The sequence below is a fragment of the Mastomys coucha genome, unplaced genomic scaffold (assembly GCF_008632895.1).
Source record: "Mastomys coucha isolate ucsf_1 unplaced genomic scaffold, UCSF_Mcou_1 pScaffold15, whole genome shotgun sequence".
NCBI lineage: Eukaryota > Metazoa > Chordata > Mammalia > Rodentia > Muridae > Mastomys > Mastomys coucha.
The window spans coordinates 46,378,416-46,395,823 of NW_022196897.1; the positions used below are offsets into that span (position 1 = coordinate 46,378,416).

General features: G+C 44.1%; 1 protein-coding gene across 1 annotated transcript in view; it reads left to right on the plus strand.

The window, feature by feature from the left end:
• Window positions 1–6,571, plus strand: part of Dapl1 (death associated protein like 1) — a 20,231-nt gene extending 13,660 nt beyond the window's left edge. Inside the window, exon 4 of the mRNA XM_031370328.1 lies at window positions 6,286–6,571. Coding sequence (XP_031226188.1) covers window positions 6,286–6,402 — 117 coding nt within the window. The 3' untranslated portion in view covers window positions 6,403–6,571. The remainder of the gene's footprint in view (window positions 1–6,285) is intronic.
• Window positions 6,572–17,408: the final 10,837 nt, after the last annotated feature.

Consider the following 17,408-nt stretch of genomic DNA (forward strand, 5'->3'; position numbering starts at 1 on the left):
TTTTCAGACAGGGTTTCTCTGTATAGCCCTGGCTGTCCTGCAACTCACTCTATAGACCAGGCTGGCCTGGAATCCACCTGCCTCTGCCTCTCAAGTGTTGGAATTAAAGGCGTGTGCCACCACTGTCCAGCAAGGATCATATTTTTTACATTTGTTAACATTCTTTCCCACTTTCAGCTGGTTATATCTAGTCCCAGGAACCCATGATATTTCTGATCTTGATTTTGGAACTGGAATACTCTAAGATGACCACTTCTTATAAGGCCTCATCCACCAATCAGTCATGACAAGAAATTTCCACTGGTGTACCAACCTAGGGTTTGAGACTTGAGAGGTTGAAAACACTCCCCAAAGGATTGGGACAGGATTCATCTAAGTGAGCCTGAGCAGCCTGAGCATTCTCCTCCCTCTATTTTCCCATACAGTCTCCTTTCTTCTTCCCCACCCTGCTTCTCCTCCTCCCTACCTCTTCATCCCTACACAGAATGTTTGCATCATCCACTGGTTGTACACAAAGCCTGCACTCTCTGTAGAAAAGGCATCGGATAACCCAAATGCTCTCTGTGCTAACATCTGGAGACATGCTCTTGACTTCTACTGACCACTTTCAAAAGCAACTTGCCTTTTAAGGTGACATGTACTTCCTCAAAGTTTTGTGGTTGTTCATGTACTTTAAACATTTTTCTTTTTAAGACAAAGGGTAAGGGAAGACACTGAGTTGTGTTCTCAGCACACAAAGGTATCTGGTTAAACATTAAAAATGTTGTTATGTAAAGGTGTGATATTAGAATCTAATTAAAGGGGTTTTTTTTTCCTTTTTTCCATTTTTAAAGACTTTTAAAAGACTTTTCCTTCCCTTTTTAAAGACTGTTTCCAAGGTGCCAGGCACTGGGTCATCCCCTGGCTAAAGTTGCCCAGCTGCCTGTGAAATGGGATCCTGGGAGAGAAAACTATCCAAGTCATCTGTGAAATCAGGAAATCAGGAGGGTTCTTCTTGTTCCACAGATTAGCATCTCCATGGGAGTGCCCTTGAATGTCACTGATGGGAAGTGTGCATATTGCTTTAAGTGCTTGGCTTAACAGGGTGTGGAAATGTAAGTGCCAACACTGGAATTGGAACTTAACAGCTTGGGAAGATGAATGGAGGTGCTGGCATCCGCTCACACCACCACGCTTCAGGCTCAAAAGCAAAACCTGTCCCTGGTCTCTCTCCACCTAGAGTTTATTTCAGAGCTCTGGACAGACTTTAATCAGACATTGTATGCTGTTTTGAGCTCTCGGGTGTCTGTAAGGAAGGAAGTCAACACAAGACTTTCTCATGTCACCCTTGTAATGGAGCCATGAGATAGAATCCACATAGATACACACACACACACACACACACACACACACACACACACAAATCTTGAATTCTTCCTTGTGTTCTGTTAGACACCATTACCTTGGTGACTCAGACAAGAAACAAGTTTTATCCTACTAAAACTGTCACTTTACAATGACTAATGATTAAAATTATAGAATGTTCCCAAGATTCTAGCCCGAAGTGATTAAGCTTCTAGGTCCAGTACCATTTTGGCTTCTGCATGTCCTATGACTCAAGCATACAGTATTTTCTGCAATAAAGTATGGCTGTCAAGTTCTGGAGGATAACCAAGAGCAATGCCAAAAGCCAATGTTTAATGATCTATAGGACCCTGCTGGCCAAGAACCCTAAAATAGGTAATCCACTCTTGGCACTGGGCTTTTTATTCGCTAGTCTGTAGTGTTTAGTAGGGGCATCCATTCCCCTCACGCCATCACAGGATAACTCTACTTAAACTCTTTCTGTATATGCATGTATATGTGTACATATAAATTTTAGGAAAACTTTATAGCAGCAAGTTTCTATATGACTTTTTCAAATGATCTTTAGTGTTGGTCACCCTCCTTAAATTCCCCCTTCCACCATGTTCACTCACTCCCCATCCTATTTAACCCTTCCTGTTCCATTACTCCTCTTTGACCATTTATATCACCATATTCTATTCTCTCCCTTGAAAGACCTCCTCTGGGCTCCATACTAGCTTCCTGACCTCTATGGTATACTAAATGAACTACACTTATATAATGACTCATCCATATATGAGAGAAAACATGTAGCATATGCCTTTCTGCATCTGGATTATCTCACTGTGGATGATTATTTATAGCTCCATTAATTTATCTGTAAATTTCATAATTTCATTTTTTAAGAGATGAATAAAATACCATTGGGTAAATGCACCTCATTGTCCTTCATCCAGCCATCAGATGAAGGACATCCATTTCCTGGCTTTTGTAAATACAGCATCAATGAGCATGGGTGAGCAAGTATGCCTGTAGTAGCATACAATATCCTTTGGGTAGATGCCCAAGAATGGTACAGCTGGGCTGAGTGTTAGATCTACTCGGAGATTTTAGAGGAACCTCCATACTGACTTCCACAATGGCTGTACCAGTTTATACTCCCACAAACACTGTACAAGTGTTCCCATTTCCCCACAGACACACCAGCATCTGTTGTCGGTTTTTTTTTTTTTTAATCTTAGCCATTCTGACTGTTAAGATGGAACCTCAAACTTGTTTTGATTTACATTTCCCTGGTGGCTTAAGAAGAATGGTGAACATTTAAAAATATATTTCTTTCTTAGCCATTTGCTTTTGTTTTGTTTTGGTTTGGTTTTGTTTTTGTTTTTGTTTTGTTTTGGTTTTGGTTTTGGTTTTGGTTTTGGTTTTGGTTTTTCAGGACAGGGTTTCTTTATATAGCCTTGGCTATCCCAGAACTCTCTATATACTAGGATGGCCTTGAACTCATTTCTTAAATAATTAAACATATAATTGCATATAATCTTACAACTCTTTTTCTGTGCACACACATTTTAAAATAGGAACTTGAACAGACTTCTGGACCCCAATGCTCATTCCAAAGTGCCAGAAAGTAGAAACGACCCCTCCCCAAATATCTATGGATTCATGAATGAAAAAGCAAAATGTAGTATAAATTTCAGTATTATTCACTTTAAAGCAAGGAAATTTTTTTGTTTGTTTGTTTGTTTGTTTGTTTGTTTGTTTTTCAAGACAGGGTTTCCCTGTATAGCTCTGGCTCTCCTGGAACTCACTCTGTAGACCAGGCTGGCCTCAAACTCAGAAAACCACCTGCCTCTGCCTCCCAAGTGCTGGGATTAAAGGCGTGCACCACCACTGCCCCACACTTTAAAGCAAGGAAATTTTGACAAGTACTATCTCATGAACAAACCTGGAATATATTGTGTTAGTTGACATAAGTAATGAGAAATATACTGCCTGAATTCCACTTGCATGAGATGTCTAGAATAGTCAGATTCATAGAGACACCATAAAACAGGGTTGCCAAGGACTTGAAGAAGATTTGTGGAGTGTGGTGGCTGCTTTTATGCCAACTTGACACAAACCAGAGTCAAGTGGAAGAAGGAACCTCAACTGAGAAAAGCCTGGGATGCATTTTCTTAACTGATGATTGACGTGGGAGGGCCCAGATCACTGTGGTTGATGCCACCCCTGGGTTAGTAGTCCTGGGTGCTACAAGAAAGCAGGCTGAGCAAGCCAGAGAGAGTAAGACAGTAAGCAGCACCCTCCTGTGGCCTCTGCATCTGTTTCTGCCTCCAGGTTCCTGTCCAGACTTCCCTCAGCTTCCCTCAGTGATAGATTTACCTGAAGGTATATGGTGAAATAATTGGTCAGGGTATTTTAGCACTGTAATAGAAACACTAACTAAGATAATGAATATTGGTTTTCTGTTTGGTTGGTTTTTTGGAGATAGGGTTTCTCTGTGTAGCCCTGGCCATCCTGGAACTTGCTCTGTAGACCAGGCTGGCCTCAAACTCACAGAGATCCGCCTACCTCTGCCTCCCCAGTGCTGGGACTAAAGGCATTCAGGACCACTGGCTGGCTAAAGGAATGTTGTTTAATAGGCACTTTGCTTCAGTTTGGGGACCAAGTTTTCCAAAAATGGGTAGTAGTGCTGATTGTACAACAAAATGAACACATTTAATGTTATTGAACTGTAAAACACGTTTTAAAATAGATAAAATAATCAATTTTACCATAATTTTTAACGACCCAGAGATGCAGCCCTTAAATTTTCCAGATCATCTGGGACACAGACAATGACAACTTAGTGCTCTGGCACTGCCCTCCCCTTCCAGTTTCCTAGCTCCACCCATTGCCTCTCACACTCAAACAATGGTGGCTGGTGGCTTTCTCTGTCCTGTCCCAACTTCCTGTCTTGGCCCTCCTCATTCTGACTGAGTGCCCAGACCCACAGCTCTTCTTTCAGAGACATCCATTGTCTTCTTGCTCACCTCTTTGCCTCACATTTGACCTTCAGTAACCTTCCAGGTTGTTGTTTGTATCTGTGATTTTTATAGGATGATTTAAAGTCAACCTGAAATAGCCTATCTGTTTTAGATGAAGCTAAAAATGTCCACTCTGGAACCAAACCACTAAAGTCAGTGACCTCTGAAATTTCCCTTGGTCAATAATGTTAAAAGAAAAACAAAACAAAACACTTCCCCTTACCATACTGCAAAACACATATACATATACACTAATGATAATTACTCTGATGTAAAAAAAAAAAAAATGTCTTTTTCAGACTTTAAAGCAATGCTTGTAACCAATATTAAATTATTTTGATCCCTTCTTCTGGAATGTCAGCAGGAGACCATCCTTGGGGTTAATTAGTACATAATGTATCTGCTCATTGTAAAAAAGAAAGTAAAAAAATACTTAGAACTAAAGCACTAAGAATTTCCCTTGATCCTATCCCTCAGAGATAGGCCTTTTTAACCACTGTTTTGTGTGTGTGTGTATGTTTATGTGTGTATAGTGTGTGTGTGTATAGTATGTGTGTATGCATGTAGTGTATGTGTAGTATGTGTGTATGCGTGTACATGTTCATGTAATGTGCATGTATGTATGTATGTATATATGTATGTATATAGTGTGTGTAGTGTGTGTGTATCTGTGTATGTGTGTGTGCGTGTGTGTACATGTGCATTTAAAGACCAAGAAGACTTTTCAGAGTCAGGTTTCACATGAAAGTCCCTGCTGTGTGCAATAGCTTGGCCAGGGGTATTTGAGAAGAGATGTAAGGCGCATGTTTTTCATAGTTTAGAAGAACCCAGTCCAACCATAAACAATGTGCTCCTCAGAGTCATAACAGTTTATCTCTGCTTTTATTTAGTTTGAGTGTCAAAGCAAGGGCATTCAAATTCAATAGTAATAAATTCAATTAGCAAGCTAAGGCTCCACTTCCTGGCTGGCCCACAGCCCGGTTTTCAGGGACCTTGGGACAATACTGATGAGCTTGAAAACCCAAAACTGAACAGGCCCAAAGATCACTGAGTCCAAACTCTTCCTAGGAAAAGTGTGCAAGTCACTCAGCAGCCCTGAAACCCTCCCATCTTAAGCATCACTGGATGTAAATCTCACAGGACCTATGGTGGTAAAGAAATCTCTCTTACTGGCAGCAAGTCTCCTGGTCTGTGTTAATGTGAATGTGTGCAAAGCCCACTTCCTCACAGCTAACTAATGAGAATCATTTTCACCTGAAGCTAGTTAGTTTTCAATGTTCCTTCACCAAGCTGTTTAGTTTGGACTGGGAGGAATGGCCAACATCTCACTCTTTACTGAAAAAAAGTTATAATTTCAGATGTGCTGCCCTAACACAAAAATTGACACTTTGTAACTTCCTTCAGGGGCTCTTTTTCTCCTGATTGTTTAATAATTCATTGAAGAATCTCCCCTCCCTGTCCCATGCCCCTGAACCTCTTAATATCTCCACATGCTTCATAGAATATAATGATCTATTCCATATACTGTTAGAATCACTCTTAATATTACAGAGCACTGGCACAGGTATGTTTCACCATTTCTACTTTTCAAAATGGGACCTCAGAACAAATATATAGCATGGGGTGATGGCACATTTCTGATCCTATTCCTTAGAAGGCTAAGGCAGGAGGATCATGAGTTTAAGGCTGGCCTAGACTTTTACTGATATATATCATATACTCTTATGATGATAAAAGGTAAAGACACATTATGAAGGAAACAGTGTATCACACACACTCCCCAAGACCAAGAACTGGCAGTGCTGTGGTAGGAGAGTCTCAGGGAAGAAGTAAAGAGACGGAGCCTTGACCAATGTATTGCTTTTTATTACTGTACTATTTTGTGACCCAATGGACCCAATATGCTTATTTCTTCTTCCCTTCTCACCTTTAGCTCAACCATAAATTTCCAGCAACAGTTCACACGGCACATCAAAAACCTACGCCTGCTCTAGAGAAGGCTGCTCCACTGAAGAGAGCCTACATTATTCAACAGCCTCGAAAATCTTAGGCCAGGATAGAAAACACAGCCATCTGGTCAACCTCCCCACAATCTGACAGCTCAGCAAAAAATGGTCAAAACTTCCTGTAGGCCTGCTGCCCTTGCTTGGTAAATAAAACAACTTTTGTATCATCCCTTTTAGCTTTAGATAATAAAGTTTCCAAAATTATGAATCTGATACATTCCTGTGCTCCTTTTGTTATGTATCAAGATCCTACCGGAATTCTATATGTAGTTCTGCAGCATTGTGAGAATGATCCAGGACACCTAACTTGTCCATCTACCACAGTGGCTCAGTGATTAGCTCCTGGATACTGACTCTGACTCCACACACATAAACAGTTCTCTTTGCAGACAAAGGTTGGGGGTGGGGTGGGGGAACACACCAAGCATCTCTGCTGTGCTGAGGCCTGGGTGAGGGAGGGATGCTCTCCCCTACCCTTGCAACCTAAGGGAGGCAGGTGAGCTGGCCCCGGGGTCATGAAAGCAGGAGATCTGGCCTTGCTTCTCACCTACTACAACACTTGGGAGAGTGGGCCTTGCACCTCACCTGGGCAGCACAGTGGAGCTGGCACTGGATATGGGGGTCATCAGAGCAAGAGAGCTGTCCTACCCCTTAACTGCTCTCAACACTTGGGAGAGTGGCCATGTACCTTTTCTGGGCACAGGGTGGAGCTGGCTCGAGGGCATAAGATGGGAGAGCTGGTGGGCTGACCAGATCAGAAACCTCTCAGACCCAGACCCAGAACTTTGAATTGGCTCACCCAATTTCTATCCCATTGATGAACTGCTAGAGTGCATGAAGGGGCCAGTCCTGAAGATCCAAAACTATAGGATCTCCATGACACAGGGCAACAACAGGATATATGAGAAGAGTCCCAGAGAGGCTCCAGTATTGATAGAGTAGCAGAAGCCAGAGGCCTAGAACCAGACTCATTGCCATGAACATTTGCAAGCAAAGAAGTATGGACAAAAGGGTATACTGTGGGACACACTGTAACACACTACAGCTTCCACAACAAGATTTTTTTTTCTCTGTTGGTGGTAAGTTGCAAGGGCAAAGAGGGCAGGCATGAGGGAAGAGGGAAGTGAGTGGGATTGGGGTGCCAGATGGGAAATTCACTAAGAGTCAGTACAAAGTTTTTTTAAAAGAAAAGAAAATTAATTTGAGACAATAACAGGTTTTCAGTCAGTATCAGCAAGAGTCCATAAAATAATCCTAACCACTCTACCTAGGTTTAGCCCAGCTCCCAGGACTCTGAGCTAGTGTCAGGAAATTCTAAGATTTAGGAGACAGGATTCTGCTTCTGTCCCTTGCTTGGTTCTGAAACTTTAAACAAGTCACTTACTTCTGTGACAATTGTCAAATGGATGCAATCACACATGTCTCCCAGAAGAAACCTTCAAGACAAAGTGACCCCTAAGACCCATCAAAGCTATTTAAGGAAGATTAGTGAGTGTATGGTAGAAGTTCCAGAATGAGAATGCTAAGAGATGAACATTGAGGAATGGAGCCAAACATGAAGAATCTAGGGGGATGCCAAGGATTTGGGTCTGAAGGGAGGAACATGGGGTGCATAAAAGAAATGCCAAAGATGGGATGAGAGGGTCCTGCCATCCAAAGCATGTGAGATAAGAGGAAGGGCACCATTCTCTCTGCCCAGAGATGAAGGATGTCTTAGTTAGGGTTTTACTGCTGTGAACGGACATCATGACCAAGGCAAGTCTTATGAGGACAAGATTAAATTGGGGCTGCCTTACAGGTTCAGAGGTTCAGTATCATCAAGGCAGGAACATGGCAGCATCCAGGCAAGCATGGTGCAGGAGGAGCTGAGAGTTCTACATCTTCATCTGAAGGCTGCTAGCAGAGTACTGGCTTTCAGGCAGCTAAGATGAGGGTATTAAAGCCCAAGCCCACAAGTGACACACCTACTCCAAGAAGGCCACACCTTCTAATAGGCTGAGCATATACAAACCGTAACAAAGGATGTGCTAAGATCAAGAATGCTCAAAGGCATTAGACACAATGAGAACAAAAGCATTAATTCACATTCACAAGTGAGTTATTAACTACATATCACTGGAAGCAACAAATCTGCTATGACTTTTAAATCTGAACAGGAACTGCTAGCTCAGAGAGGCAGAGAAAGCGTCCAGCCGACCTTCCTACTTCACTAACATCCCAGAAGGAGAACGCCTACTCTCCTCATTCTTGACACTGTCTTAAATACCCTTCAACTGAAAGACCCTCCTTTCTCTTCACTTATGTTCACTCCGTTATCGGATTGTTTGCTCCTCCTCTTGACCTAAGTTTGACTTTATCTAGCTCTCGGATTAAAGGCATGTGCTAGGGCTGAAACACAACACAACAAGGTTTTCCTGGTTCACAATCTTGGGGTTCACAGTGTGATCAAATATCCTGCAACAAGAGTCCCACTGTGATATGGCCATGTATGCATATAGCCAAGGGGACTTCTCTAACGCCTGGGGAAGACAATTCTGCATGGATGTTCTGTGGCTTCCCTCAGGAGCTACTGCGGTCAGTTTCCAGACAAGCTCACAGCAGTGAGGAAAGGGCAGCCCAGGCTGGAGAGTTCCTGGTACATAGCCTTTCCAATCACTTCAGGTCAATAAAACATGCTGGGTCCAAAGATGAAGATAAGAAACTATGCCTGCCACCAGGAGCTCTCAGGACAGTGATGGAGTCATGGCAGTACATCAAAAGAAAGCAAGGATTGATGCACATTTTAGGAAAGGGTGTTATGAATGAAGCTCACAAAATCTCCTGAAGGTCATGTTCAATTGAGAAAACCATGGCGCCTGTGCAGACCAGTATAACCCATGTCTAGGAAATTAATAAAACACTTTAGTTACACCTTCTATACTGAAATTTTCAAACGTCTTCAAAGCTTAGGCCAATATACCTATTGAACCTTCATGTGCTCATTACAGAGCTCCAACAATGTGACTAGTATTGTTTTTGTGCCATGACATCCAATTCCTTTCCTGCCTTCCTCCTCTCCTCCTGGGTTATTTCATAGCATGGTCCAAATATACAATTTCCTCTAGCAATGTTTCATTATATCATTTCTAAAAAATGAGCACCTCTTCCCTTCTCTTTCTCCATTTCTTTGTCTCTGCCCTATACTTAGACAAGGCTTTTCACAAAGACTATGGGATAGAAGATAGCATTTTTGTAAACCACCAGGAATCTTTTACCATAAAATAGAGATTGCTGCTGTTACACTTAGATACAAGAGCCAAACCAAGCAATCAGAAGACACAGGGCTGAGCCTAGCTCGTGAAACTGGAGCTGCAGCAGGGAGCGTGTGGGATGGAAGACAGCTTTCAGACAGGAGGCGCAAGCAAAGGAAACAAGAGGTTGCAGTAAGTGAACTAGAAGAATGGAAAGAAAGCCCTGGAGAAAAGGGATTCTTGCTGAGGAAAACAATATAAAGAACCTCATCTGAAGCCTCTCAAACACCAGGGTTGGAACAGAAACCAAAGTAAACAAATGAATGGTGAATAAAACCGTCTTTACTCTGTAGATACTTAGAAGTATGAACTGCACTCTTCAGAAGGGCCCAAGAACAAACCTTGCATTTGGCTCATGTGGAGTTTGAAACACTAACATCCCTATGTCAGCTGAAGTCACTATACACTTCTGAATAGATATGATTACCCACCCCTATGACCACACACACACACACACACACACACACACATGCACACACAAATTCATCACATCTGTAGTCCTCAAGATGGCTGAGAAGTCCCAGTGAGTCCACTGTCAATAGTTGCCTCTGACTTCTGATAAATTCCTTCATTGCTTCCTGTCCCTGTCTATCACCCTATGCTGGATGCCTAGCTTTTCTTGCTAGGCATCTGACACACAGTCTTCCTGTCCTTCTCTCCCCGACTCCAGCCAAATCAGCTCTTTCTTGGGTACTTCCGAGAGTCGCTTTATCCCAGCATAGCTTGCCAGCCCCGACGAGTTTGCCATCAACTGTCAGAACATTATGATGGCATCCAAATATGACAGAGTGGCTAAGTGGTGAATAATTAATTAGAAAAAGTGGAAAGACAGAACGTATGCCACGGAAAATGAGTGGTCGAGAGAAAAAAGAGCAGAAAACGTTCAAAGAAATAGCCAAGGTCTGAGAGAAAAATAAGCCCCTGAAAGGTTAAATGGTCTCTGAGGTTAGGTGGGGGGAGTTTCTCTGGGCATGCCTTAGCCCCAAGTCTGCAGCGGGCCCCTTCCTTCCCATAAGAACAAAGGCTAGAGAGGAAGCTGAGAAGTCTCCAAATAGACAGGCTCCGCTGTAATTTTGACAAGACACAGAACTGAATTTGAAGAAAGAAATCTTTGAGTGAAAAGACTGGCTGGGGAAATAACCAAATTCCCCCACAGGGCAAGAGCTGCACAAGTTCAGGCTTCCAGGATTTTGTTGAAAAGGTGCAGGTTGGGAGCTAAAAGATCATGAAAGTGAACAGGAGTCGGGTTGGGGCAGGGAGATCCAATACACGGATGTGAGCCCTCAAAGGGGTACAGAAAGATAAAGGAGAAGTTTGAACAGGACTCCTTGCCTGCGTACAGCAAAAGGCATGAGCCGGAGAGAAGGACCGGGCACAGAAGAGACAAAAGGTCACCTCTACATTAAAGCCTACATCTTCAGGCTGCAAGGTGTAGTAACCGAGTGCAGTGTTTCAAAACAATCAATAGTTATAGCAACACAGTTTGGGTGACACCAGACCTCAGGTACAGATGGAGCTGTCAACCCCACAGGGCACAATATGGCACTGTTGCCATGAGACAACTCTCGCTGATGAGAAAGCAAATAAACTTCACAAGATTATTTTTCCCCCAGACAGGGTTTCTCTATGTAGCCCTGGCTATCCTAGAACTCACTCTGTAGACCAGGCTGGCCTCAAACTCAGAAATCCAAATGCCTCTGCCTCCTAAGTGCTGGGATTAAAGGCGTGTGCCACCACCGCCCAGCCCACAAGACTTTAAATATGAAATATGAGACTTGAGTCATCCCGACCTTGTTAGAGTCAAGAAGCTACCCATATCAGGTGGCATGTGACCTGTGTTATTTATTATAAATAAAATTACTTGGATCAACACTGGGTAAACAGAAGATTTTTTTCTTTAAAAGAAGGGTCCATTAGTTATTCAAGTATAGATTAACTGGGGGGGTGGGGGGAGAACATATGTGTAGAAAGGCATCTATCTGTAATCCTAGGACTCAGGAGGCTGTAGGGTATTCAAAGTCAGCCTGTGCGATTCAGAAAGACCTTCGCTCAGGAAGTAAAACACAAAATAAACAACAAAAAAGTACCACTTGAGAGAGCAGATGTAAAGTAAGAGGCTGTGTCACTTCTATCCATGTGCTAGCAGGGGTGGAAATTCATTTCTTAAAGCACAGAAAATTGAGGAAAGGACTGGAGCAGGGAAGCCCGCTTCCCTTTAAAACTGCAGAATAGTGAAACATTTTTTAGTGTCATAAAGAGAGCTTTCCAAAGGAATATAGCCAGAGGCTTTCAAGTCTAAAACAGATATTTCTGCAAATGCATTTAACAGAAAGCATGGGGAAAAAAAATGAAGGTGAAGGCCCTGGGGGCAGAAATAGCAAAATCAAAGAATGGATGCAAACAGAGCAGGGGAAATGAGAGCAGAAGGTCACTCAAGAACAAAACCATTCCTGCTGACAGCCAGCATCCAGGAAGAAAGCACTGCTACACTGTTACAATGGGAAGAATTAAGAAGGCAGCCAAAAATGGAGATATTGGAAGGCTTAACTTCTTGCAAGGGAACCCGAGTGTGGAGCATGGCTGTGGGCTGACAAGAAACACACAGTCTGAGGCTGGTCAAGTGGTTCTGGTCCAGCTGGCTTTCAAAGCAGGGAAGCATTCTCAGACCCACAGATGTCCTGTTTGGCTGTGTCAGGCAGGCACTGAAAATGAAGGCAAAGTAGGGACATATGGAACTGGTGGTAATATTTCCCAACAAAGCGAAGATGGGCATGTACCATCCGTTTTAAATAACATGGTTGATCGATCGACTGATTGATTGATTGATTGATTGAGAGTTTTATACATGTAGACATATCATTATCTTCCCCAACTCCCCTGCTGCACTCCCCAGACTCCCCTCAAACATCCCCTCCCACCTTCATAGCTTAGTTTTAACCCACTAAATCAAATGAATGCTGGTTGTTTATGGAGGAGATTTGAGACCATCCTCTGTTGGACACATCTCTAAAAGAAAAATAACTCAGGTTGGAGAAATGGCTCAGTGGCTAAGAGCACTGACTGCTCTTCTGAAGGTCCTGAGTTCAAATCCCAGCAACCACATGGTGGCTCACAACCACCCATAATGAGATCTGACACTCTCTTCTGGTGCATCTGAAGACAGCTACAGTGTGCTTACATATAATAATAAATAAATCTTTAGAAAAAGAAAGAAAAGTAACTCCCTCTCCCCAGGAGAGGAGGTGCCAAAGGAGGTGGTGCCTCTGGGCCCCTCTCCCACCTGTAATAGACGGTTGATGGGTCCTACCTTGTCAGATGATCACCACTGCTCTGAGTTCATGAGAGCAATGACATGAGAGCAATGACCATGTCATGTCTGGAAACAGTAGTTCACAGCACTCCTCCCCCTGCTCAGCTTTTACTTTGTTTTCATCCATTCTTCCACAACATCCAAAATGAACCTGGGAGGACTTAATGTAGGTGCTCATTTAGTGGTCAGCTGTCACTTACTCTCACACTCTGACCAGCCTTGACAGTAACTGCTGCCCGCCACACAAGGAAACTTCTCTCTCCCCCATCTCTCTCTCTGTGTGTGTGTGTGTGTGTGTGTGTGTGTGTGTGCGCGCGCACTTTGGAGAATTCAGGATGATGGCTAAGATGTACTGGGAATTTTCTGTGTGCAAGAGGCTGCCCACTATATCCAATCTCTAACATTCACAATAACCCATGTTACAAATGCTGAAGGACTGATTGTTCAGAAGGCCTAAGACTTACACTGCCCACTCCTGTGGGCTGATATTCCTGCTCTTTCTCTGTGGCTGCAAATCTTTCCATTAGATATTTTTAAGATAGCCACGGTAACATTACATATAATATGTAAACACCGACCCAGGGAGCCAGGCGTGGTACTTTTCACCTTTAATCCCAGCCCTGAGGAGGCAGACAGGCAGATCTCTTAAGTTTGAGGCCAGCTTGGTCTACAAAGGGAGTTCCAGGACAACCATGGCCACACAGAGGAAGCCCTATCTTGAAATTAATTAATGAAGAAACAACAAATAAAAAGATATTAAGACTGACTGTTCTGCAAATATCCATAGTACTGCTCTTCCAAATAAGCCCAAATTTGGAAACATCTCATATATCCATCATGTGCTGAATGGTTAAATAATCTGCAGTCTCCCCTTGAAATGGAATATTATTTGACAATGAAAACAACTGAGGGGCTTGGCATACACACACTTAGTATATACAGGGCCCCGGGTTATGATTCCAGCACCAAATGAACAAATCTAAAAACAAAGTACCGACATGTCTGGGCCACAGATGATGTGAATGACAGTCACAAAGGAACATGCATTGCATCCAAACCAAATGTTCACGATGGGCAGATCGTCAGGCGCGGGAAACAAGTTCATGGTTGCTGAGGGCAGGATGAAAGTTACAGGCACTATTACTCTACTTTTTATTTTTTATTGGCTCTTTGTGAATTTCACATCATGCACCCCAATCCCTCTCATCTCCCTTTCCTTCATACCTGCCCTCTGCCCTTGAGACATCCCCACAAAAAGAGAAAAAAAAATCTTATTGTGGAAGCTGGTAGTATGTCACAGTGTGTCCCACAGTATATCCTTTTGTCCACACTTCTTTGTTTGTAAATGTTCGTTGCAATGAGTCATTGGTCTGGTTCAAGAATAGTGGAATCTCACCGGGACTCCTCTCGGATAGCCTGTTGCTGCCCTGTGTCATGGAGATTCTGTAGTTTTGGATCTGTAAGACTGGCCCCTTCACTCCAGCAGTTCATAGATTGGGTAGATGCTGAGGCAGGCCAGCTCGAAGCCCTGGATCTGGGCCTGAGGGGTATCTGAGCTGATCAGCCTGCCTGCTCAACCAAACTCACCACCTAGATGAGTTATCCAGTGTCTCAGCCAGCAAGGGGCAGAACCAGCTCATCCACTCTCATGCCCTCAGGACTGGCTCATCTGTGCCCACACCATCAGAGACAGCTCTACTATGATGTTCAGGTGAGGTGCAACAGGCTAGGAGCTGGGCCAAGCTCTCCCACTCGCATGCCCTTGAGGCCAGCTTATCAGAAACCCGTACCCAACCAAGAGTTAGCTCTACCCTGGTCCCCAGGTGAGGTCCAGCGCCCAGTCTCCCAACTGTTGCAACTGGTGAGGGACAGATCCAGTTCTCCCACTTTCATGGCCCTGGGACCAGCTGTCATACCGGCCATAGGTGTATATGTGGTATTGGGGTATGTCTCTCCCTAATCCATGCCACAGCACAGCAGACAAGAGGCAAGGCTGGCTTTCTAGCAGTCACGGGCTTGGGGCCAGCTCACCCACAACTCCAACATCCAGGGCCAGCTCTATTGTGCTGCCCAGGAGAGATGCAAGGCCCATTTTCCTGAATGCTGCAATTCCCTCCCATAATTGCCCCCAGTTAGGGACAGCTCTACTGTGCTTCCTGGGCGATGGGGGTGAGGAGTGGCTGCCTGAATACTGCAGCTTGCTAGGGGTGGGGTCAGCTTTTCTGCTTTCACGCCCCCAGGGCCAGCTCTCCCAAGTGATGCCCAGATGAGAGGCGGGGCCAGTTCTGCGCAGCCCTCAGACATCAACAAGTCTCCAAGTGGCAGCCCAGACCAGGGACATTCAGCTGGCATTTGGTGACAACAGACTCCTGCTGCTGCAAGGCCACGGCCCCAGACACAGTCCCTGTTGCTGCCAGCGGCCACTGATTTGAATGGGTTTTCTGGAATGGGTTAAGGTCCTAAATTATTTGGGGTACCGGAAATGCGAGAAGGGTTCATAAAAATTAGACCAACACATGGTATTGGGGGACCATATCAGTCCACCATCATTCATTGAATTGTCTTTGTTACAAGCAAACAGGTAGAATAGATAAAGCAAAACCCCTCCCCCAAGCAACTTGGCCCAATCAGCAACTTCTTCTTTAGTCTCTGGAGGCGGGACTTCCGGCTTTACTGGAACTTGGAGAGAGACGTGGCGATTAGCAGGAGGTGGGCAGAGAGGCGTGGTTATCTGTGGTAAGGCAGGGTCTGAAGAATCAGCCCTCAGCTGTAGCAAGGTCACACCCAGTGGCAGCACAGGCCCGAACCCCGTCACTATCCCAGGTGGCTTCTCACAACAGGCTGTTCCTCACTACCCTCCAGTCTCCTGTCCTGCCTCCTTTCTCTTCCATTTCTCCACCACTTACTCGCTCCTCATCATGGCATCTGGGGTCTCTGGGTGTCTGAGGTTGTCTCAGGACCGTGGTCTCAGGATACTATGCCTTGCCCCTTCAGTATGGCAGTGGGCAAGAGTCATCTCAGGGACGGTCTGCCCACTTGGGCCTGCGAGGTGCGGGACTGGTGGTCTCAGGCTAGCTGCCTGTCAGGGTCTCACAGCACCAGACTGATGGTTGTCTCGGTCTCACTCCTCCCCAAGGTCCCACGTGCCAAGGTGGTGACTGTCTTATGCTCGCTCCCTGACTGAGATGCATGGCCCAGGCGGGATATTCTCACCTCACTTGTAGGCACCATTTTTAAACCTAAGCTGTGTAGGATATCTTTGAGGATGGTGAGGACGTTCTTTAATTGATAGGATCAGTACATGTAAAACTCTCTGAAAACACTAAAATAGATTATATTCTTTTGTTGTTGCTACATTTATTTATTTATTTACTTACTTACTTAATTTGCATGCAGGCGGTGCGCATGCTCCAGCACACATATGGTGGTCAGAGGGCAACTTTCAGGAGTCATTTCTCCTCTTCCACCATCTGGATCCCAGGAATCAAATTCAGGTTGTCAGGCTTAGCAAGAAGCTCTTTCATCCATTCAGCCATCTCCACTGCCTCAAATTATTTTGTTTGGTTTTTATTTGTTTGTCTTTTTATTTATTTTCAGACAAAGGAGCCTTGGTCAATTTCTGGCACCCACAGGGTGCCTCACAACCATCTCTAGTTTCTCTTCCTAGCATCTGCCCTCTTCTGGCCTCTACAGGTACTGCATGATGTGGTGTGTTTACAAACATGCAAAAAAAATAATCATACTCATATAAAAAATAATATATATTTTAAAAAGGTGGAAGTGGGGCTGCAGTGCAGATGTGACCCTTGGCTTGACACAAATCAGGGTTTTCCAGCTACTTGGGAAACCAAAAATTCAAGTGTAGCCTAGATAACATAGCAGGATTCTGCCTCAAAGTTAATGTTCTTAAAATCTACGAATATGGCGTAGTTTTAGAGTTCTTGCATCAAATACTTGAGGGCCGGGGTTGAATCCCCAGTATCTTAAAAAAAAAAATCAAAGAAAGTTGAAGAAATAAACACGATTTTCACCCAAGTATCATAACTAGCATAAAAGTCTAACCGCAATCCACAAAGAACTGACTAATGGGAGCAAAACACATCCCCACCAGTATGACCAAGTTTGGGTGTGTTCTGAGAACAGAGGGTGTGAGAAGAAACAAGAGAGTCAGAGGGGGAAGCCCTAATTCAAACCAGTTCACAAGCCCAGCCTTGGCTGATGTAAGTTACCCATTGCTACCCGCCAAGTCTCCACAAGAATTGTAGAACAGTATCTGTCAATGCCAGAACCATTTTTCCTTCCATTTACCCAAATGGTGTCTGGCACTAAAGCATCCATGGAATGTTTCTGAAATAGTGTTTCCAAAACCAGACAGCACAGTACTGGCTCTAGGAGTCAAAGCAACCATGTGAGGCTCTGGGTCTTTGGCACAGCTGTGGATCAAGACGTA